The sequence below is a fragment of the Felis catus genome, chromosome A2, assembly GCF_018350175.1.
Source record: "Felis catus isolate Fca126 chromosome A2, F.catus_Fca126_mat1.0, whole genome shotgun sequence".
In the NCBI taxonomy this organism is placed as follows: Eukaryota; Metazoa; Chordata; class Mammalia; order Carnivora; family Felidae; genus Felis; species Felis catus.
Window position 1 is genome coordinate 76,402,942 of NC_058369.1, and position 18,218 is coordinate 76,421,159.

The 18,218-nt window shown below is 40.3% G+C and overlaps 1 protein-coding gene across 14 annotated transcripts in view; it reads right to left on the bottom strand.

The window, feature by feature from the left end:
- Positions 1 to 18,218, bottom strand: part of NME8 (NME/NM23 family member 8) — a 99,324-nt gene that overhangs the window by 39,156 nt on the left and 41,950 nt on the right. For 12 of the 14 annotated variants that reach the window (XM_045052213.1, XM_023250219.2, XM_045052205.1 and 9 more), the window contains 3 exons: positions 16,999 to 17,143; positions 15,540 to 15,778; positions 4,941 to 5,113 (listed from right to left, as the gene is read on the bottom strand). In XM_045052213.1, the coding sequence (XP_044908148.1) occupies positions 15,541 to 15,778; positions 16,999 to 17,143 (383 nt within the window). In that variant the 3' untranslated portion in view covers positions 4,941 to 5,113; position 15,540. Of the gene's footprint in view, positions 1 to 4,924; positions 5,114 to 6,635; positions 6,838 to 15,539; positions 15,779 to 16,998; positions 17,144 to 18,218 lie in introns of those variants that run through there. The other 2 variants (XM_045052210.1, XM_045052206.1) reach the window with 2 other exon arrangements.

Genomic DNA, 18,218 nt, shown 5'->3' on the forward strand with positions numbered 1-18,218 from the left:
AGGCAATTCATGGCAGTAATAAAGTCCATGATGTGTAATTTTGCCTTTACAGGTACACAGTGTGAGCACCAAAATATAAGCATCACTGTATCTAGCTCAATATTTGTATGAGATCCATTTTCTAACTGGATAATCCTAAAATATGTAGCTGGAATATCTAGATGAGAACCACTTTATAATGGTGAGCGTGGATCGCATTAGTGATGTACTTTGAAAGGGAAAACGAGCATACTTCATTAGCAATGAAATTTAGCTAACAGGGAAGACTCATACCCAGAGGGCCGATTCCAAGCGTCACAACATTGTAACAACATGAATCACATGATGAAGTGCAAAGAACTTGGATTCAGCAAAAAATGGTATTATGAATAAAATTCCATCATGGTATCAAGGGATATCTCAAATGCTGTTGTTGAACCAAACTGATGCATTTTTTAAAAGTTCATTAACATTTTTAGTCTTGTAAGAATTTCAAATATTTATTATGTCATTGAAATATTTCGACCGCTGAAGATCACATGAACAATTGCTTAGTTAACTTTCTCCCTTTATTAAAAGCATTAAAAAAACTGACCTTGGAGGTCATCCAAAGTAGTTTCCAAGGGATGAGCAAGTTCAAACACAGTTCAGGCAAGAATCAGTACCAGGGGCATCCACCCCAGTGAGCAAAAAGGGCACCAACAGAGTCCGGGAAGAGGGCCATAGAATGGGGCATAGTATATTTTAGGAAACCCGTCCATGTTCCTGAGGGCATCTATTTACAGAGAATGGGATCCAATCAGAGAATTCTGGAATGTATTCGGCTCCAACCAAGAATGCTTCAGGTCTCCTGTCTTAAAAGGTGGCTATAGGGACGAAGTGGGGCGATCAAAAAACCTGTGGCTGGGGGTGCCTGGGTGGTGCAGTCGGTTAAGCGTCCGACTTCAGCCAGGTCACGATCTCGCGGTCTGTGAGTTCGAGCCCCGTATCAGGCTCTGGGCTGATGGCTCAGAGCCTGGAGCCTGTTTCCGATTCTGTGTCTCCCTCTCTCTCTGCCCCTCCCCTGTTCATGCTCTGTCTCTCTCTGTCCCAAAAATAAATAAACGTTGAAAAAAAAATTAAAAAAAAAAAAAAACCTGTGGCTTCAGGGTCAAGGTGCATAAGAGAGCCAGTCCTAAAAGAAAGGGGTTGTTTTGTAGAGTGGAATTCATAATCCGATTCTGTCCTCAATTGCTTCAGCCTCAGTGGCTGAGATTTCTGAGACAGGTGCTTTCTGTCCAGCTGAGATTCAAGATCGGCCCACTGAGCTGGGGCGCTGACAACTTTCTAGCCTCTTCTAACCTTTCTTCCTCAGGGGCAAGAAGATATTTGCAGGTCCTGCCAACCCCAGCTCCCATGTGCCTGCTTCACGGTGTTACCACCCACTAACTTCAATCTCAAGACCAGCACCAACACAAATTAAGGTTTAATTGAGTATATCTCTTTGGGCGTTGATTAGTGGATTTCTGACCACTTAGCTCAAAAGGGATTCTATAATCCTAAAGAAATACCCTTTCCCTATCTATGTCTTGCTTATAAAAATCTTCATATAGAGAAGAACACATATATAGACAACTGAGGGAAACATGCCATCTGCTGGTGAAATATGTTGTTAATTTTGTTGTTTTAATGCTTTTGAAGTTCTGGACGGTTCCAGAGTGGTCCAATGTGCCACTTGACAGCTAATAGTATTTGATCTGAAGGAGTGGAGAATATGAAGGAAGTAAGGTGAAGATTTTTACTCTACTTATTTTTCTGCACAATAAAAAAAAAAGCCAGTAATTGATTTACCCTAGTTTTTTTTTTTTAATGCGTTCTGAAGAAAAATTGAGAAATACCCTTACTGTTAATTCACACGTGCTTCTCAAACATAATGTTGGAACACTAGAGTTTTGAGGTGAGCAAGGTGTTACTAATACTAAAAAATCAAGAGGTGATGTCAGCAAGATGGCAGAGTAGGAAGCCCTGGACCATCCTTCCCTCTGCAAATTCACCAACTCAACAACAGTCCATGAACAAATTTCCTTTGCAAGCAAACCAGGAACTAAGTGGAAAGTTCCTGCACTCGAGGTGACCGTGAAGCCAGAATCCCCAAAGCCAGTAGAGAGATTTGGGACACCCTCTGCCCAGAGTCCCTGCATCCGGCACAGCAGCATATGATCAGGAAGAAACCCCCTAACTCTTGGCTTCTCCCAAGGGGAGGAAGGAATTGGTTTGGGTGTCCAGTGCCCCAACTTTCCTGAGAGGGATCCCAGAGGACTAGCCTAGGTCTTGTCAGCATTGGAGCTTGGACGGATCTACCACAGAGGAGTATAGAGATGGCAGACACCATAGCTTCCCCTTCTTCCCAGTGCAGAGAGAGCAGATAAGAAAGTCCAGGTCTGGAGAGGGGCATCTGGTAAAAGCAGCAGGGCTACATGGGATTTGGCCCTAACAATCTGTCCAGCCTCTGCAGCAGGAGGTACGGCAGAGGGAACCGATTGCCCCAGGCAGATGGCCAGTTGGTCGGGGTGGCCGTGGCCACACAGGCCTACAGGGCATGGGTACCCAACACTAGGTTGTGGGGGAGCAAACTGCACACTGCCATGTGACTCCCAGAATCCAGGCAGGCCAGGTCCCCATCCTCATGTCTGGACTGTGTAGACAGGAGGCTGAGTCAGCAGTGTGAGTACCTGCAGGCCACTCCCTGCCGGGTCCAGCCTGCTCTAAAACAAAGGCTTAGGGGTGCCTGGGTGGCTCAGTCAGTTAAGCTCCCGACTCTTGATTTTGTCTCAGGTCATGCTTTCACAGTTCATGAGTTCGAGCCCCACATTGGGCTCTGTGCTGACAGCACGGAGCCTGCCTGGGATTCTCTCTCCCTCCTCCCTATCTGCCCCTACCCTGCTTGTGCTCTCTCTCTTAAACTTTTTTTAAATAAGGCTTAAACATAAGACACAAACAGGTAAAGCTCCCAGAAAACAAACAAACAAACAAACAAACAAAAACGGGCAAAGCTTCATGACACTCGTCTTGGCAGTGACTTCACAGATACAGCACTAAAGGCACAGGTAACAAAAACAAAAATAAACAAGTGGGACTAAATCAAAGTTGCCACACAATAAAGAAAACAATCAACAGAATGTAAAGTCAGGCTGTAGAATGGGAGAAAATATTTGCCATACATCTGATTCCAAAATCTATAAAGAACTCATAAAACTCAGTAACAAAGAAAACCTAATAACTCCTTTAAAAAACTGGGCTAAGGGGGCACCTGGGTGGCCCAGTCAGTTAAGCTTCCAACTTTGGCTCAGGTCATGGTCTCACAGTTCATGAGATCAAGCCTCACGCTAGGCTCTGTGCTGACAGCTCAGAGCCTGAGCCTGCTTCGGATTCTTTGTCTCTCTCTTTCTCTGCCCTTCCCCAGCTCATGTTCTGTCTCTCTCTCTCAAAAATAAATAAGCAATAAAATTTTTTTTAAGAAATAAATAAAATGGGCTAAGGACTTGAACAGACTTTTCTCCAAAGAAGACATGCAAATGGCCAACGGGTATATGAAGAAATGTCGTTGTCACTTCTCACCAAGGAAATGCAAATCAAATCCACAGTGAGATGCCATCTTACACCTGCTGGGATGGTATATATGTGTGTCTTTGTTAGGATGTGGACAAACTGGAGACCTTGCTGGCACTCTTGGTGGGAATGCAAACTGGCCCAGTTGCTTTGGAAAACTGTACGGAGGTTCCTCAAAAATTAAAAAATAGAACTACCAAAAAATATAGAACCACCATATTATTCAAGAATCCCACTTCTGGGTGTGTATCCAAAATAATTAAAAACGGGATCTTGATAATACCTTTCCCACGTTCAGTGCAGCACTAATTACAAAAGCTAACGTGTGAACAACCGAAATGTCTATTGACAGATAAATGGATAAAGACAATGTGCTGTACACGTACAATAAAATATCATTTAGCCTTTAAAAAATATGGAAATTCCGCAAAATGTGAAAATGTGGATGGACCTTGAAAGGAGTACATTGAGTGAAATAAGGCGGACACAGAAAATAAGAACTACGTTATTCCACGTGAGTAGTCCTATTCATAAAATCAAAGATGGGAACGGTGGTTACCAGGGGCCCAGGAGAGGGGGAAATGGGGAGTATTAATCAACTGACCTAAAGTTTCAGCGAAGTAAGATGAATAAGCTCTAGAGATCTGCTATTTAACATTGTACCTACAAGCCAACAATAAAGCACTGTACCCTTAAAATTTTGTTATGAGGATAGAGCTCAGTGTTCAGTGTTCTTATCACAATAAAAAGAATGCTAAATGATCAAAGTTTGTATCTTTGTTAACATTATAGTTTAAAAATCAGGATGAAAAGTTAATCTCACAAGAACATCATTTCTGCTCACTTGCTTTCCAGTATGTTCTCTTGAGTGGAATGAAAAGGGTTCAGAGCCAGCAGGCTGGGATTTACACCTAACTCTGGCTAAAAGCTTAAGCGCATCACCGTAGTAACCATCATCAGATTACATCCTGAGAGGAGGAAATGCCAAAACCAGGGAAAACTCTGGCTTTTATCGACTGCATCCCTGAAGAGACTTGCCTTGTCTTAGCAACAGGAAACAAGGCGCATGACCTCACCGTCCTGTAGTTAGATGGCAAATTATGTAAACTGACGCGACACCTGTTCAGAGTTCATTGCTGAAAGGCTTAGAGTCAAATTTTTGGCCAACCTCTAAATACACATTAGGGCCTCGTATGCATTTCGTCTACAACTCCACTCCTGGCTTCACTGGATCCATCCTACACTCTTCTTCCCCACATTCCACGTTCCTCCCCAATTATGTTGCTGGATCCGGGCGGCATTTACACAAGCCACCTTAAATCCTCTCAGAAAGATAGGATAAAAATAAACATTAAGATTTGTTTGAAGGTTACCTGTTTTATTGTTACCATGCACACCCATACGTTTTTCACTTTGAGGTGAGTTTTTAACTTGAGGTAATGTTGAGTTTTCTTCCAGAGAGTATCTTCCTTTTTATTCCTCCCAGGAAGCTGTGCCACATGCTCGTATGTCAGTGCGATCTTACATGCATTATCTTCTCAAAGTTCTAAGAAAGAAAGAATATACTTGATGAGATACACAGAAAACTAACTTTAGAGCAGTTGTGTGTTTCCATTTTGCACACAAATCCCTGACACGTGGTACAATCACACTTGGGAGATTGTCTCTTTTCTTTGCCGAGAATGCTGCCTGATTCAGCAAGTAAACAATCAGCATGGGTTTTCAACCCAATAAGTGAATGAACAAATTTTGTGGACAGGGTTAATTAAAAACATTAACTGTGAGTAACTGCAGCTTTCTACCTGATGCTTTCAAGGATTCAGAATTGCTGGTTAAGCCAGAGGTGGGGAATAGAATTTGGAGGGAGCTGCGAAAGACAACAGGCCTGAGCGTGCAGCTCTTTATGGAACATGCAGGAAAGTCAAGAGCAGGAGGTGATGACTGGGGAAGGAGTTGCAGGGCCCAGAGGGATTCTGGGACAGAGGTGTCCAACAAGGAGTTTTAGGAATTTCTTGGTGGTGGTGGTGGTGGTGGTGGTGTTATATTTTGTTTGAAAAAAAAAAATTCCTTTATTTGGTATCTCTTCAAGAAACTTTAGTAAAGGCTTACTATTTAAGGATTTTGATGTTGGGATTACACGCATTTTTTTTTAATGTGTTGTGAGGCAAGCTTCATTTTGTATCGTTTGAGGAGGGGGTTTGGAGAACTCTGTTGGGAGGGATGTTTGTGCTCTCCTGAGGAACTATTCTTTATTTTACTTTTAAGATATTTTTATTGTGGTAAAATATATAGAACATAAAATTTACAATTTTAACTATTTTCAAGTATACAAATCAGTGGTTTTAGGTATGTCTGCATTGTTTGCCACTATCACAACCTATTTCCTTTCTTAAATTTTTTTTCTTTTTTTTCTTTTTTTTCTTAATTTTTTTTTAACGTTTATTTGTTTTTGAGACAGAGAGAGACATAGCATGAATGGGGGAGGGTCAGAGAGAGAGGGAGACACAGAATCTGAAACAGGCTCCAGGCTCTGAGCTGTCAGCACAGAGCCCGACGTGGGGCTTGAGCTCACAGAGCGTGAGATCATGACCTGAGCCGAAGTCAGACGCTTAACCGACTGAGCCACCCAGGCGCCCCTCCTTTCTTAAATTTTTTTTAAAAAAATTATTCTTTTATTTTTGAGAGAGTGAGACAGCGTGAATGTGCACACATGCGAGGGGGGAGGGGCAGAAGGAGAGAGAGACAGAGAGACAGAGAGAGGAATAAATAATATTCCATTGTAGGTATATACCATTTTTGTTTATCCATCCTTCTGTTGATGGACCCTTGGGTTGTTTCCACCCTTTGGCTATTGTATATAATGCTGCTATGAATATTGGTGTTACAAGTATATGTTTGTATCCCTGATTTCAATTTTCTTGGATATATATCTAGAAGTGGAGTTGCTGGGTCACATATAATTCTATGTTTAACATTTTGAGGAACTACCACACTGTCGTCCATAGTAGCTGCCCCATTTTATATTCCCACCATCATGTGTAAGGGTCCCCATTTCTCCACATCCTTACCAACACTTGTTATAGTCCATTTCTCTAAGGACTAATTGTGTTGGGAATCTTTTCATGTGCTTGTTGGCCAGTTGTTGATCTTCTTTGGAGAAATGTCTGTTCAAGCCTTTTCCATTTCTGATATTAAACCCCTATCAGACGTAGAATTTGCAAATATTTCCTTCCATTCTGTGGGTTGTCTTGTCACTCTCTTCATAGTTTCCTTTGATGAACAAAATTTTTATTTTTGATTAAGACCATTTTATTTTTTCTTTTGTTGCCAGTGTCTTTGGCATATTTAAAAAATCACTGCCTAATCCAAGGTTCAACAGATTCACCCCTATGTTTTTTTTCTAAGAGTTTTATAGTTTCAGCTCTTAAAAGTAGATCTTTGATCAATTTTGAATTAATTTTTTTATATAGTGTAAGGTAATGGTCCAACTTCATTATTTAAATTTTTTTACTGTTTATTTTTGAGAGAGAGAGCACAAGTGGGGTTGGGGCAGAGGGGGGGGGGGACAGAGGATCTGAAGCAGGCTCTGCGCTGACAGCAGTGAGCCCAATGTAGGGCTCGAACTCACGAACCACAAGATAATGACCCGAGCCGAAGTCGAATGCTCAATGGACTAAGCCACTGGGGTGCCCCCCAACTTTATTATTTTAAATGTAGATGTCTAGTCTTTCCAGTACTATTTATTGAAGAGACTGTTCTCATTTCACTGAATGATCTTGGCATCATCCTTTGTTGAACATCAACTAACCATAAAGTAAAGTTTTATTCATGGGTTCTCAATTCTATTCCATTTGTCTATCCTTATGCCACTACCACATTGTTTTGACTACTGTCTCTTTGTAATAACTTTTGAAATCAGGAGGTGGGAGTGCTCCAACTTTGTTGTTTTTCAAGATTGTGTTGGCTATTCTGAGTGCTTTGAAATTTCATATGAATTTTAGGATGGGTTTTTCCACCTTTGTAAAAAACACCAAAGGGATTTTTTAGGGCTTTCATTGAATCTGTAGACCACTTTGCGTAGCACTGTAATCTTCACAATACTAAGTTTTCCAAGCCATGAACACAGAGTGTCTATTTATTTACATCTTCCTTAGTTTCTTCCAGCATTGTTTTATATCTTTCAGTGTAAAAGTCTTGTGCTTGTACACTGACTAAATTTATCCCTAAGTATTTTATTATTTTTTTTTATGCTATGGTAAATTGAATTGCTTACTTAATTTCCTTTTGGGATTTTTTTCATTGTTAGTATACAGAAACATGAATGATTTTTGTGTGTTGATTTGTATCCTGAACTTTTACAGAATTAGCTCCAACAATTTTTTGTATGTGTGTGATTCTTCAGAGTTTATTAGATACGAGATCATGCTACCTGCTAATAATATTCCAATTTGGATGCTTTTATTTCTTTCTTCTTGCCTAATTGCTCTGGCTAGACCTTCCAATACTATGCTAAATAGAAGTGGGTAAAGTCAGGATCTTGATCTTAGAAGAAAAGCTTTTGGTCTTTCACTATTGTAGTATAATGTCAGCTGTGGGTTTTTCACGTATGGCCTTTATCATGTTGGGGAAGTTCTTTATATTCCTAATTTATTGAGTGTTTTTATCATGAAGAGGTGTTGGATTTTGTTGAATGCTTTTTCTGTTTCAGTTGAGATAATATCTGTTTTCTCCTTCATTCTATTAGTGTGGTGTGTTACATTCCTTGATATTCATATGTTGAACTACTCTCATAGTCCTAAAATAAATCTCACTTGATTGTGGTATATAATCCTTCTAATATGCTGTTGAATTCGGTGTGCTAGTATTTTACCGAGGATTTTAGAGTTGATATATTCATAAGGCTTATTGTTATGTAGTCTTCTTTTTCCCTCTTTGTCTGGCTCTTGTATTCAGGGTAACGCTGACCCCACAGAATGAGTTAAGCTTTGCCTCCTTTTCAATTCTTTTGTGGAGCTTGAGAATTGGAGTTAATTCTTATTTAATTGTTTGATAGAATTCTCAATGAATGGAGAATTCTATCTGAAGCCATCTGGTTCTGGGTTTTTCTTTTTTGGCAAGGTTTTCATTACTGATTCGTTCTCCTTCCTTGTTATAGGTCTATTCAGATTTTCTATTTCTTCTTGAGTCAGTTTTGGCATTTTGTGTCTTCCCAGGAATGTGCATTTCACCTTATTTATCCAATTTAATGGTATACAATTGTTCGTAGAATTCTTATAATCCTTTATATTTTTGTAAATTCAGCAGTAGAACGTCCCTTCTTTCACTTCTGATTTTAGTAATTTTCATCCTCTTTTTTTTTTTTCCAGGTCTCCTGAACACTTATTCTTTCCCAGTGGGGAGGATGCAGGGGTCCAGTGTTCCAAGCGGTGCAAGCCCCTATGGATACCATATGAAGCCATAGACAGCTGAGAAATCTCCTCCTTCATGGGTAGCCCTTAGAGCTTGCCCATCACAGGGGTTACCCAGCACATTGTGTAGAACACAGACTTACCCACCTTCCAGGCAGGCACGTCTTTCCAGGAGGTCTCTTCCTCCAAGTTCTCCCAAAGCATCTTGTAGGACCCTCTGTTCCTTCTCTGTCTGAAACAGTGGCATCAGTGCCATGAGGGTCTTGAAGTCCTCAATCTTCAGGTGCCTACACTGGGTTCCACGTCATCATGTTCCAGTACCCAAAGAGCAAGGTCCCGAAGCCCACAGCAAACATCCTGCAGCTCAACAGTCCCAGCACAGAAGGTTTCACTTGTAGTCACAGACCCATCACCCCCTCACCCCCCCACCCCCCGCCACCCTGCTGCAGGGGCATGTCCTGTTTTACCTTCTCCACTACCATGCTGGCAGGACCTTTCTTTTGTCAAGGTTTTTGATCTTTTCAAAGGACAATCTTTTGCTTTTGTTGATTTTTGATATTGATTTTATATTCTCCATATCATTTGCCTCCACTCTAATCTTTATTATTTCTTTCCTTCTGCTAAATTTGGGCTCGATCTGTTTCTTCTTTTTCTAGTTCCTGACAGTGCAAATTTAGTTAATTTGAGATTGTTAATCTAATACTTTATTGCTCAAAAATTCCCTCTTGACACTGCTTCTGCTGCATCCCACACGTTTTGATATTGTGATTTCATTTTCATTCATCTCAAAGCATTTTCTAATTTCTCTGGTGATTTCTTCTCTAACCATTGGCTCTAAAAGTGTGTTGGTTTCCACATATTCATGAGCTTTCTAGTTTTCCTTCTGTTATCGATTTCTAGTATCATTCCGTTATAGTCAGAAAAGATACTTCATATGATTCTAATATTTTAAAAATCTATTAAGACTTTTTGGTGGTCTAACATATGGTTTATCTTAGAGCATATGCCTGGTGTACTTGAGAAGAATGTATATTCTACTGCTGATTGGTGGAATACATATTTTTTAGGTCTAATTGGACTATAGCATTATTCAAGTCCTCCCTTTTCTTATTGATCTTTTGTCTTGTTCTATCCATTATTGAAATATGGACACTGAAGTCTCCAACTATTATTGTGGAACTGTCCATTTCTCCCTTCAGTTCTGTCAAAGGATGCTTCATATATTTTGGGCCTCTGTTGTTATGAATGTGTATGCTTCTAATTGTTATACCTTGTTGATGAATCTTTCTCAATATATAATGTCTTATGTCTCTTGTACACTTTTTTGACAGCAGATATATTTTTCTGATAAGCTACCCTAGCTCTCTTTTAGTTACTATTTGTATTAAATATATATATTTCCATCCTTTCACTTTCAAGCTCTTTGTGTCTTTGGGTCTTAAGTGAGTCTTATAGACAGCATATAGATGAATCCATGTTTTGATCCATTCCACCAAGTTCTGCCTTTATATTGGACAATTTACTCCACATACATTTTAAAATAATTACCAATTCAAAAGGACTTATTTCTGCCATTCTGTATGTTTTCTGTATGTCCTATGTGTTATTTTCCCTCCACTACTGGCTTATTTTGTATTTGATTTTTTTGTGTGTAGTGCACCATTTTTATTCCTTTTTGTTCTGTAATTTAAAATAATTTTCTTAGTGGTTACCTTGAGAATTACAATTAGCATACTTAAACTTATAACAACCCTGTTTGAATAATGTCAATTTAGTTTCAACAGTATTCTCTACTCCTATTCTTTTATATAATTATCATCACAGATTGTACATGTTTGTATACAGTGTGCCCATAAACATATGTTTATCGTCATTATTTTATCATTGTCTTTTATATATTCTAGGAGAACAAGGGGGAGTTAGAAACCAAAAGTGCAATTTTACTGGCTTTCACATTTACTTATGTAGTTGTTGTTACCAATGTCCTTTATTTCTTCACATGGCTTTGAGTTATTGTCTAGGGTCCTCTCATTTCAGTTTATTTTTTTAATGTTTATGTTTGAGAGAGAGAGAGAGAGCACAAGCAAGGGAGGGGCAGAGAGAGAGAGAGGGAGACAGAGGATCCAAAGCAATTTCCGTGCTGACAGCAGAGAACCCAATATGGGGCTCAAATTCAGGAACTGTGAGATCATGACCTGAGCCAAAGTAGGGCACTTAACTGATCAAGGTACCCAGATGCCCCTCATTTTAGTTTAAAGTACTCCCTTTAGCATTGCTTGTAGACAGATCTATTAGTAACAAACTCCTTTAGTTTTTGTTAACTTGGGAATGTCTTAATTCCACTTTTACTCCTGAAGGATACTTTTGCCAAATATAGAAATCTTGGTTGACAGGTTTTTTGTTTTTGTTTTTGTTTTTGTTTTCCTCTCAATACTTTGAATGTGTTATCCCACTGCCTTCTGGTCTCCGTGGCTTCTTATGAGAAACAAGCTGTTATTGAGGATTCCATGTACATAGTAAGTCATTTCTTTCTTAGTAATCTTAAGATTCTTTGGTTTTGGCTTTTGACAATTTGACTATAATGTGCCTCAGTGTGGCTCTCTTTGAGTTTATTCTGCTTGTGATTCTTTGAGCTTCTTGGATGTGTAGATTAAGGAATTTCATTATATTTGGGAAGTTTTCAGCCATTATTTCTTCAAATATTCTTCCTTCTCCTTCAGGAATTCCCATAATGCATATGTTGGCCTAAATGATAGTGTCCCAAAGATCCCATAGACTCTGTCCACTTTTGTTCTTTTTCTTTCTTATTTCAACTCCTAAGACAGGAAACTTCTTACTGTCCTATCTTCTAGTTCACTGATATTTTTCTTCTGCCTGCTCAAATTTGTCTTGAACCCCTCTAGTGAATATTTCAATTCAGTTATTGCATTTTTCAGCTCTGGGATTCCTAGTTGGTTTATTGTTAGTTTCTCTTTATTCATATTCTCATTTTGTTCATACATTATTTTTCTGATTTCCTGATTTCCTTTAGTTTTTGTCCCATTGTTTCCTTTAACTCTTTGAGCATATTAAGACAGTGATTTAAAGTCTTTATCCAGTAAGTCCAATGTCTGGGCTTCCTCAGGGATGGTTTCTGTCAACTTTTTTTTCCTGTGAATGGACCATATTTTCTATTCTCTGATTTTTTTGTTGCTGTTATTGAAAATTGGACATTCAATTATTACAGTGTGGTAACTCTGGAAATCAGATATTCCCTTTTCCCCAGGGTTTGCTCTTGATTGGTGAAGACTTGGTTTGTGTTAAGCCATGTTTTAACTAAGACTTCCTTGAAAGTCAGGAGTTGAAAAACAACAACAAACCACTTCTCCAAGTCTTTGTAGATTGACTCTGTGCTGCAGCATTTCAAACACTTAGCCAGGCCTTTTACAATTCTGTCTCAGCCTTAACTTCCTGCCTGTACTGAGCCTACCTATCAGCCAGTAGTGAAAACACAGGTTCTCTCAAATATTTTCCGAATATGTATCCCCAGTATGCATTACTGATTTTGAATGCCCCAATTTCCCCAAGAAAATCCCCCTCCCCAGCTTTTCCTCCCTGGCTTTAGGTGCTCCATTGTATGTCTCAAACATAATCTTTGGCCTCAGACAGCAGTGGGGTTTTTGATCACCATGCAATGTTATTCTTTTAATGTGTATTTATTTTTGAGAGAGAGAGAGACAGAGAGTATAAGCAGGGAAGGGGCAGAGAGAGAGAGGGGACAGAGGATCCAAAATGGACGCTGTATTGATTGCAGAAAGCCCAGTGTGGATCTCGAACTCATGAACTGTGAGATCACGACCTGAACAGAATTGGACGCTTAACCAACTAAGCCACCCAGGTGCCCACCATACAGTGTTTTTAATCAATGCTGCGCAACACCTTTCTTCCCTGAGTTGTCTTGAGGTTTGGTGAAATAGAGATGAGTGCCTTGTGTTATCCTTCAGGTAGCCTCTAGATAGGTTAGAACAGAAAAACACACAGTAATTTGCAAATGGTATCTGTTCTATTCTCTCTGGAGCCAGAGACAAGGGTTACACACCAGGAATAGGCTGTGATCATCAAGACTGTCACCATGCTGGGGAAGTGTAGGGTACATTAAAATGTCACAAAAACGATATCATTTTTAAGTTGGCTTTTTGTTGATTCAGCACACACCTGGCTGTAAACCTTTGGTGTTTTCCAGAGTTCTGATAAAGTTGGTTCTGACAGCTTCTGGTTGTTTATTCCTGCGGAAGGATGGGAGCTTGGAGCCGCCTGCGTCACCATCTTGCTGACATCACTCCAATGGAGCCCTCTTGACCCGCCCCTGCTCTGAGGGCCACACTTACTCTCAACTCAGATGCCTTCTTCCCAACAGGACCAGAACAGAACTCATAATATTTTCTTCCAACCTACTTCTCTCTTCTGGGTTCTTTGTCTGGAAATGGTTAGGTCATTTCCTCAGTTACTCAGGCCAGGAAGCTTTTATTTTTCCCACTTATTTGGTAGAGTGGCAGTCAGTCATCAAGTCTTGATGACTTCTAACAATTCTCTTATCATTCCCCTTATCACTAACTCACCATTTCTACCTTAGTTCGGGTTGCTGTAATCTTTCATGTTATTGCAATGCCTCCTGTCTGGAGAGCCTGCATCTCATTTTCCCTCTCCATCTCCTCCATGGAGCACTTACCCCTATGTGCTTGCCCCCTAAGAACCGTAGAACACATGTTAATTTTCTATCCCCTTCTTTTAGAGTTCTAGAGTTTCAGGACAAGGACTGTGTACGTTCAGTCTTGCAACAACATCTGGCATATAGCAAGAGCTGCATAACTTATTCTTGAATGTCTAAAACAGGCCAACAATACCTTAAGGTGATATGATAGAGTATAGTAGATATGGTATCGTAGACATAGTAAGACAGAAACAAGCAACGTGTCTTTATACATAAGCATCAAGTGTATGCATATATGATAGTTTTGAAACTTTTAAAACTGAATTCTTGGGGTGGGCTCAGTCAGTTAAGCGTGGACTCTTGGTTTCGGCTCAGGTCATGAATTTGCAGTTTGTGACTTTGAGCCTCGCGTCTGGCTCTTCACTGACAGTGCAGAGCCTGCTTGGGATACTCTCTCTTCCCCTTTCTCTTTATCCCTCCACCACTTACTCTCTCTGTCTCTCTCTCAAAATAAGTAAACTTAAAATTAAAAAAAAATAAATAAATAAGCAACAACACTGAATTCTCTTTCTTGCTTCCTTACCTCTGATTTTGAAAATCCTCCTTATTTCTCAAGTCTGATTTCATTCCTTACCTTCTCCAGCGCCTAACCATCAAACATACACCTGTCAATTCAGCACTTAATTATACACTAATTTGAAATCCTCTATATTATTCACAATGCTCCCCTCATCAAAAAAAGGAGGGATATGCAGATGTTAGCATAGATCTACACCAGATTGCTATAACATCTATTTCCACGTAGTCATCCATCAGTGACATGTTTAATAATGTACTGTCCCACAGTGATTATAATCAGATGTTGTTTCTGTGAGTTTTGACTCCCCGCTAGATTTGCCCTTTCCTGAAGGTAACAACCTTCACTCAGCCATTTTTTTTGTATCAACCAAGAACCTACAGTTCAAGCAGACACACGATACATATTTTCCCAACATAAATGTTTATGGGTTGTACACTCATGCCTCGGTCTGTAATTGAGTGAGATGTATGGAATGAGGCTCCCTTTGCCCAAATTTATTTTTATTTTATGCATCTAATATTTTCATACAATGTGCTTATACCTGGAGAAATATAGCCTAAATGACAATATTAAGGGAAAAAGATACTCTTCTCTCCCCAAGGAACCTGGCTTGGTGTGGATGGGTTTCTCCACTTCACACTGCTTTCTCATTATGTTCTGGATACTGACTCTCAGTTTGGGTCATCCAAGGGGGGACAACCCTCGACATGTGAAGAGGCCATATACAGTCCTATTCCAGTCAGCAGTCAGAGCCACACAAGTGTATGCGAGCCCGCTTTAAAAATAAAGAAGGAGGGGCGCCTGGGTGGCGCAGTCGGCTAAGCGTCCGACTTCAGCCAGGTCACGATCTCGCGGTCCGTGGGTTCGAGCCCCGCGTCAGGCTCTGGGCTGATGGCTCAGAGCCTGGAGCCTGTTTCTGATTCTGTGTCTCCCTCTCTCTCTGCCCCTCCCCCGTTCATGCTCTGTCTCTCTCTGTCCCAAAAATAAATAAACGTTGAAAAAAAAAAAAATAAAGGAAAGTAGGTTTTATGGGAAAAGTCACTTAACTTAGGCTCTGTCTCCCACATGGCCCAGGACAGAAAAGTTTTCAAGCTTCCTATCAAGAGCTAAGCAAACTCAATCTGTATACATACTATGTAGCTTCAAGGCTGTTATGGAATAGCACAGTGTGTCTGGCAAGAAATAAAGTTTGATTCAGACATATGGGAAAAGTTCTGGTCCTTCTGGGACAGTCTCGTCCTGGGCTCAATCACAGTAACAAGCAAAGAAAACAATCATTTAAAAGGTACCGTACTTTAGTTTCCCTCAGGGTTCTCGGGAACCAACACTTCAAACATTTGATTGATGGTCTCCATTGCTTCATGGATATTAGATGATCCATGGACAGCATTTTTCAAAACACTTGCTCCAAACTGGGCTCGGATAGAATCTGGGGACAGTAGTTTTGCTTCATCTGGGTCTACAGGACCCATCAATCGTCTCCAGTCTGAAACAGCATTCCACTTGGTCAGAATCATGACCAAAGACAGACCTCTGCAAAGAAGAATGCTTTCAGAAGATTTTGGCTATTTACACCTGTAGAGATTGCATACACAACTAAACACAGAATGCCACACTTGGTCTTTATTCTTTGTCCTTGTCAGTGTGATTTTGTGGGGTTTTTTTTAAGTTGTTTTAAATGTTAATTTGTTTTTGAGAGAGAGAGAGAGAGAGAGAGAGAACACACATTAGTGGGGGAAGGGGCAGAGAGAGAGGAGACAAAGAATCCCAAGCAGGCTCCACACTGTCAGCACGGAACCCAGTTGATCTCACGACACAGGGCTTGATCTCACGAACCATGAGATCATGACCTGAGCTCAAATCAAGAGTCAGACGTTTAACCGACTGAGCCACCCAGGCGCCCCTTGTACTTTCTTTCTGTTTTTCCATTTCTCCCCCTTTTTGGGGAGAGAACAGGTTTTTGTGCTGCATGAGTGCTATAGGTTAAGTCTAGAGATATGTGTCAGACACTGTTCCAAGTATGTCCAATGTACTAATTATATAACCCTCACAACAAACCTATGAGATGGATACTATTATTATCCCCATTTTATAGATAAGGCAATCGAGGCACAGATTAAATATGCTGGCAAAACAGAAACTTAAAACCAGAAATTGTGGGGCGCCTGGGTGGCGCAGTCGGTTAAGCGTCCGACTTCAGCCAGGTCACGATCTCGCGGTCCGTGAGTTCGAGCCCCGCATCAGGCTCTGGGCTGATGGCTCAGAGCCTGGAGCCTGTTTCCGATTCTGTGTCTCCCTCTCTCTCTGCCCCTCCCCCGTTCATGCTCTGTCTCTCTCTGTCCCAAAAATAAATAAAAACGTTGGAAAAAAAAATTAAAAAAAAAAAACCAGAAATTGAAACCCATATCACCTCTATATAATGTTGAAGACCTACAGAAATAGAGGAAGAAAGGAAGGAAGGAAGGAAGGAAGGAAGGAAGGAAGGAAGGAAGGAAGGAAAGAAGGAAGGAAGGAAGGAAAGAAGGAAGGAAGGAAGGAAGGAAGGAAGGAAGGGTAAGGAGAAGGGAAGGAAGGAAAGAGAGAAGAAGATAGAGAAAGAAGGAAACAAAGAAGAATGAACCCCAAATATTAACAGGGTGTCTTTGAATGAATGAAATTAGATGGAATGTTTTCATTACATTTTGTATTTTTCAGTTTCTATAATGAATATTTACAACTTTTATCGTGCAAAGGACTATATATCAGAAACTTACTCAGATAACACTTCCAATACATCTTTATAAAAGTCTTTTGTTTTTATTTTTGAGTAAATTTTGTCTGCTGCTTCTTCATTTAGGAGCATTTCCTTCATCTGTGTGATTTCAAATCCAGCCTCTTTAATATATTTCAAGATCTCCTCTAGGGAAAAGAGATATTTAGTAATCTTGCAGAATGCCTCCACATTTGTTCCATGTTCAAGTAGACTGAAATAACTATGGAAAGTAATCATTTTACTTGCATAGTGTGGCTTAAAAAGCAAAAACTATGCAAAATGAAATTGAACTGAAAAGCACCATGTTAATACATTAATGCAGATGTTCAATCTCTGAGGTGCACCTTTCCAGGATGCACTGACAACATCTCATAGACTCTAAGGAGAGGGGAAGGGATGTGCCTCTGTGCCGAAAGTGAAGTCATGTTTTCACATCCATGCTACAAATGTCAAGGAACTCCTTGCTAGATATGGATTGAACCAGGGAGCCGATCTGAACTCTTCTCTCTAAAGTAGCAAGGCACCATGGAGGGAATTGAATAAAGTAAATCTTGTCAAAATCTCACCAGCCGCCTAACCTTTAAGGGCTACATTTAGTGAGCCAACTGAGGGATTGGGCGCTTTCTGGTAAAACAGTCTTTTCTTTGGTCCAACACTTAGAAGTGTTGTGCTGGTTTCTAAAGGTCAAGTTGGGCATAACTGATAGAAAGACTGAAGAAGGCTGGACTTCTATAAAGGGGGTCACCAGGATCTGCCCTAGGGGGGGCACTGTGGGAACAAATGTGAATAGAACATTAACATTTCTTCTAGATATTGTCTGCTTAGAGGGCCTGGCCTGGAAACACAGCTTGTAAAGAAAGAACAATGTATAAAGGCTCCTGCAACCACAGGCAAGTAACCATTAACTCTCTCTGGGAAGATCAGAGATGACTTCCAGAAAGGCCGATCTTTGTATTAAGTACAGAAACGGTAAGAGATGATCACCAAGCAGACAAGTAGAGAAAGAACATTGTAGGCACAGTGCAGAATTTCAAAAAAATAATGTTAATGACAACACTATGCATTAAAATTTATGAGAGGGGCACCTGGGTGGCTCAGTCAGTTAAACGTCTGACTTCGGTTCAGGTCATGATCTCACAGTTTCTGAGTTCAAGACCTGCGTTGGGCTCTGTGCTGACAGCTTCATAAAAAATGTGTCTCCTTCACTCTCTGCCCCTCCCT